Below are 6,203 nucleotides of genomic sequence, written 5' to 3'. Positions count from 1 at the left end.
CCCAGTGACAGCCGCGCGTACACCCGTACAAGTAATTAACGCGGTTACCAATTAATAATTGAGGGGCGCCGTGCCGATTACATTTTGCAACCCCGACGCGACGCAGCCTCGCCCCATTCGCGGTGTAAACTATAGGCATCCTCCCGACACCCTGGGACGCATTACCCTTATTATCGTTATCCCTCTTATCGTCAACTATAACTTTTGGTTACTATTTCCTACGGAAACATACACATGTATAGACAGGCGTATTTCGTGTTATCGTGTTAATTACGTAACGAATAGAATGCGTTAAAGATAATTTATCGAATAAGTATGATCAAAGGTATGGTGAACTTGTTTTTTTTCATGGGTCCGATTTCCATAAAAAAAAGGAACAACGAGTACCTTCCGAATAGCTTTGGTTGTTCGTGTACAACCAGTTACGGGCGTGATCCAACACAGGGAAACGATGAATCTTTAACGAGGCGAATCGCGATGGGGTCTCGGCGCGACGGATCGAAACGATCCGAATCGCGAATTCGAGAGTTTTGACACTTTAAAAGCGGCGGTAAGACTCTCAGGGAAGAGTCGGCGACCGGACTGGATCTCTTGCGACACCGACGAAGGGGTGCGATTTACTTCGAGGTGGTGGAGATGAGAGCATCGGGAAAGAGAGAGAGAGAGAGAGAGAGAGATAGAGAGAGATAGAGAGAGAGAGAGTGAGTTGGCAGTCAAAGCAGAGGCGGATGGGGGAGCACGATGGGGTGGATAGACTGCATTATGTACGGGACAGGGCTAAGCTGTTAGGTATCTGAATTATTGAGACCAAGTTATCTCATCTCTGCCTAAAGTCATCTCGTTACTTTAAACGCAGCTGCTCGCTGGACCGCGTCGCTGATGCGCGTGATCCTGAGCGAGGGAAGAATGAAGGCAACTCACTCTCTCGTTCATTTTTTGTCTTCAGTTTAAATTCGTTGATACGTCACCGGAAGCAAGTCTTCAATTTGTTCGCTGATTATCAGAACATTGGAATTTTTCGCAGCTTCGATCGAACCACTAGTGCTTATTATTTTGCGACCAATATTCAACGCGTTCCATTATTGAATTACATAGAGGAAGATCATATGGATGTTCGAATGACGTCGTTCCTTGAAATTACCCAATTTATTCAATACCAGCTCCGTCGTAGTACGTATAATTCCGTAGGTATTCGAAATTAATTATGATTCACTTGTCGTTTAGATGTAAATTTAATTCAACGGGACATCTAGACGAATGTATCTGTCACTGCGTTACCGTTTCTGAACACATTGAGACAGATAACATAAGTCGTCAGTGTTCAAATCGAATTTCACGCTCGTTCCTCGAGCGAAGACAGCAGCTGCGTAATAAAAAGACTTATAAAATTTCAACTTGCTTCCGCACCTTGTAAAACGGCTCGTCAAACAGTTACAATCGAATGAACATGACATATCGCGAATCGCGGTCTTGCGATAAAGTGGGAAGAAATAGATGACTAAGGACGGAATGAATAAAATTGAAGGCTTTATCTTAATAGTAAATTGTTAGGTGAAAAATAAAAATAACACGATAAACTATCGTGTTGTTCTTTTATTTTTGGAAGGAAAAGAAGGAGGAGGACGCTTTTTCGCAATGAATTTTATTCGTGTTCCAGAAAGGAACTACCATTCTTCGGTTTCCACGTAAGAAGCATAATTTCCTTTTTTGCACGGTTTACGACAAATGGAATATCGTGAGCGAAACCCAAGAAGTCGGGATCCCGATGCAACGGCATCGAATCACTTTTTCCTTTTTTTTTCCTGCCAGTCCTGTTATCGATCTCTTATTATATCGTTACGAACCGTCTAAAGGCGTTCTTTTCCAGTTTTTATATGCGCACCGTTTTACATTCCTTGTTTTTACCAATAAGCCTCTTTATTGCTCCCGGAACAATGCGAACAACTGTAACGGCATAGCGTTTCCACAAAACTCTGTGAACTGTTACTTATCCATAAAACGGCGGACAAATCGACGCTCTCGGGGGAAATCTAGATTGTCGGTATTCTCCGAAAATGTGGAATTTCACTTAACTGAATAAAAATGAGAGGAAACAGCGGAAATACTGCTGTAGTAGCAGTTTAGTGAATTATTTCATAAGTAAGTACTCGTACTTTTAATCAATAAAAACTTATTTCAAGAGTATTTCTTAGAATAATTTGTCGAATGGGTACAACCGACTCACTCCCAAAAAGCGATTATTCTACCACCGTTCCTTCACACGATGACATCATCAAACTATAAGAGCGAGTCTACTTTAAAACAGTTCTCTCTATTTTAACATTAAAACATCACCGATACGATTCCTAAGAAAATACGCGGAAAGGGGAAGGCGTTTTTGGAAACTATTCCTTGGTTTTAAAGTATAGTCATCTCCCTGATCATCTTAACACTTCCTAGAACGAGGCGAGGTCATGCCGCGGGAGGACGCTTTTAAAAATGTTCCGAAACGTGGAACTATTAGGCAAGGAAAAAGAGGAGAACGAGTTGAGCATCCTCTGAAGAAATGCCTCTGGGCCGGGCTCGTCTCGCCGCTAAGACGCCCCTGGTATCGGTTCACAGCGCCATGGACGGGTCCCGTTTTATCTAAATGACGTGTTTTCGTCCTCCCTTATCTTGAAGAGACTCCAATACACTCGACTCTCGATGCACCCCTCAACGATACACGCTATTAACATTCCGGCCACAGTTTCCATCACGCGTTTTCCTTTTCGACTGCACTTTGACGCGAGATTTTGATAAATGCACGAACCTTGATTCAGCCGAGATTACCAGAAGCTTGGCTTGGAACAATGATTCTGTTAATTTTCCTTATTAGGTCAACGAAATCAAAAACGTGTCGAGAATTAGTGAACCAGTACATACACACGTCGCTACTTACATTATTAACGTAGCATGGCGTTTGATAAGTCGCGTAATATGATAATTTAATTTAAAATTACCGACATTGATTTGATTTCATACTAGCTCGTCAGGATAAAATTATGTGTAAAATGAAAATGCGTGGGATAAAATAGGAAACGTGAGGGACTTACCTCCACTTTGTCCGCCTGTTCTGAAACCAAGTCTTCACCTGGGCGTCAGTCATCTTCAAGGTTTTAGCCAAGGCTGCTCGTTCAGCCGAGGCCAAGTATTTCTGTTTGTGGAAACGTTTCTCCAACTCGGCGATTTGCAACCTGGTGAAGCTCGTCCGCGGCTTCTTTCTCTTCGGCGGCGTTCTGTTTTGGTACGGATGGCCGATCCTCCTTGGAAATGCTCCAGCTACTGTAAAACAAAATCGAGAACGCTCGTCAATCACGACAGTTGATATTAATTTTAATTATTATTTACATCAACGCGTCTCTTAAGACATATACATATAAAATAATATAGATAAAGAAATTGGATGAATAAAATTTTGCAATGAACGGAATATCTGATTAAACGGAATAAGTATTAAAATTCCAAGATAAAACAGTGACCATATGTTAAACGAATTATGTTGAAAATGATTACGAAATGTTAAGAAGCAAGTTACGCGAAACGATTTACCAGTCGGTGCAAATTATAACGCGATCTTTGTAGTCAGCACGTTGTCGCGTTCACAGGTGCATTGCGATTCGGTAGAGGAGAGTAGATATTAATAAAATTACCGTTAACGCGATAGCAATGAACCACTTCCATTACCGGAGACCCGTACAAACAACACCGAGCTGAATCTCAACCATGGAACGTGAAATCAAACTGAAGCCTTATCATCCACTTATGCAAAACTAGCAGCGTAAATCGCGGTTGAAAGTTGCGCTCGAAGATCCACCTTATCGGAACACCGTTCATCCCGGCTAATTATTGTATACGTCGACCAGATTGCAAGCAACCTGTAGAAACGTATCGGATCAGGTCCTCGCGATATAAACGACCGATCGGTATCCACATCCCTTAAACTGTTATAACTCAGTGTAACTATTCTATTTTTCATCGATGCCCTAATCGAGATACATTAATTACAATCAATACAAACAGTTGAGCGGTACAACCACGCGCTCGTTTCGTACGTCTACTTATTCCTACAACTATTGATTGTTGTTCCACGTTTAATAAACAATGTCATATAAATAAATGTTATTCCCAGACTTGATTTATTTAATTAAGATGTATTCGTAATAGACGAGGTATTTTAATGAACAAAGCGTAAGCTCGTTTCTCAAACATTAATCAGGTGATCATTACCTATTCATTCTGCTGTTAGAGACAAATTAACGCGCGTGACTGATTCTGATTCAATAATAATTCACACCGAATGATCATTAGAGACGGTTCACCGCGCAATTAAATCGTGAACAAATGACAGAACAACTTTATTTGCTGACTCTTTTCTTTTCAACGATTACTTACATCGTATTAGACAGGTTACAGTATTTGACACATTGATGAAACGTCGTCTGTTCTTTCGTTTGATATTTTAGGGTCTTTTCTCAGCAATTTACTCTCGTTAGTAAAACTCGAATACTTACTAAAACATTGTATCGTTTCCTGTAGTTCGTTCTCCACGAAGCGTGACTATCAACATCATTAAGCATTTATCTGTCGTAGTAATAGCGCATGAATAACAGAAAGTGCATTTAATGCGATATACGTATACCTATAGATTTAATGCCTGGAAACATGATAGGTACGCGGTATGCAGTAATGAGAATGAAGAATGTGATAAATACGTTATACTTGTGAGATCTTAAGTGGAAACGCTGCTTCTTATTTTGTTCCGGCATTTTTTCTCGCTTCTGAATCAAAGATACCTACTTCTCTCTTTACGCGCGATTAATATTCTTTTTGTAAGGGGGATGGTAATTACAAGATTATGAAGAATGAATATACTGAAAAAACGTTTTACATAAATTTTATACGAAGTTACAGTCCGAAAATATCATTCATCAAAAATCATTCCAATTAACAGCTTCTATTTATTCTATACTACATGTCAAATGGCTCAATGTTGCTAAAATATGGAAAACATTTCACATTCTTTCGGAATATCATGAAAGGCACTCTTGACGATGAGTTCTTGTCACGGATCCGCAATAAAGATAGTGGCTGATTAAAGCGACCGATAGCCTCGATTAAGTTGTTCACTCTGCGTTAATAAGCATGAATTAGTAATTGAAGACTGAAAGTTGTGTCATCGCATTTTCTAGAATTTATCTCGCGTCTTTATTTTTTTACAAATTTCAATGCGTGTGACGTAATTCGAAAAAAAGTTCGAAATTAATTGAACGCGTAAATAAATAGGTTGGAAAACGAATTTCGGAAAATGTATAAATTTAGTTATAACGACAGCGGGCATTAAATATCAGCGCTGGAAGCGGAGGTTCGAAATTAATGATTAGTACGATAATGATCCCAGCGGTGCTTGTACGCGTCGGACGTGGGGCGGCAGAAAATGGAGGAACGCGGAAAATTTCCCGTGAAATTCAATTTGACACGTAACTGCACTCTCTCTTTCTCTCGCGGTACGCTCCGAAAACCGAGGAATCATCGTTAAAGGGTAAACGACCATCAAGTGGATATTATTCCATTATACATCCCTCTTTTCCAGCATCCGCAACCCTGTCCTTCGCCCGGTGCAACGCTCCACCCTTGTTCACGACGAAAATATAATCGAACCAGTCGCACGACGCGAAAATCACGAAACTAGGCATGAAATAATCACCGTCAATAATGCCTGTTCAATTAGAATATAAATATATACGGTCGAGCAGTGTTAATTGAGACACAGATCGGATGTCCGGACGGACGAATGGATGGATGGATTGCCGCGATAAACCGATTTTCGTGATGGGCAGGGGGAAACTTATTGTGTTTATATTAAGCAAAGATCGATTATCTAAGTATAATTACCCGAATTATCAGACAATCTATAAAGAAGTGTACATCCATATACGTACGTATGTACAGGGTGTCCGAAAAATTGTAGTATAATAAACCAAGTGGCGATTCTACGTACAAAAATAAGTTGAAAGAAAAAAAAACATTTTAAATGAAGTAACGATAAGATTTTTAAGAATCATTTTATTAATGTACTCTGCAATTATGTATTAACCGCGTTGCTCTGTGCACATACCTCTGCAAACTAACTAAATTATTAAATATATTAAAAATAAACGAACTAAATTATTATGGTAACAAAC

At 39.9% G+C, this 6,203-nt stretch overlaps 1 protein-coding gene across 1 annotated transcript in view; it reads right to left on the bottom strand.

The window, feature by feature from the left end:
• The window catches only part of C15 (homeobox protein C15), a 33,349-nt gene that overhangs the window by 6,732 nt on the left and 20,414 nt on the right, over positions 1-6,203 (bottom strand). Inside the window, exon 2 of the mRNA XM_018020439.2 lies at positions 3,075-3,303. Within this exon, the coding sequence (XP_017875928.1) occupies positions 3,075-3,303 (229 nt within the window). The remainder of the gene's footprint in view (positions 1-3,074; positions 3,304-6,203) is intronic.

This window comes from Ceratina calcarata, unplaced genomic scaffold, assembly GCF_001652005.2.
Source record: "Ceratina calcarata isolate Rehan_Ccalc_2016 unplaced genomic scaffold, ASM165200v1 scaffold111, whole genome shotgun sequence".
Classification (NCBI taxonomy): domain Eukaryota; kingdom Metazoa; phylum Arthropoda; class Insecta; order Hymenoptera; family Apidae; genus Ceratina; species Ceratina calcarata.
This window is presented reverse-complemented; position numbering and strand designations above follow the sequence as displayed.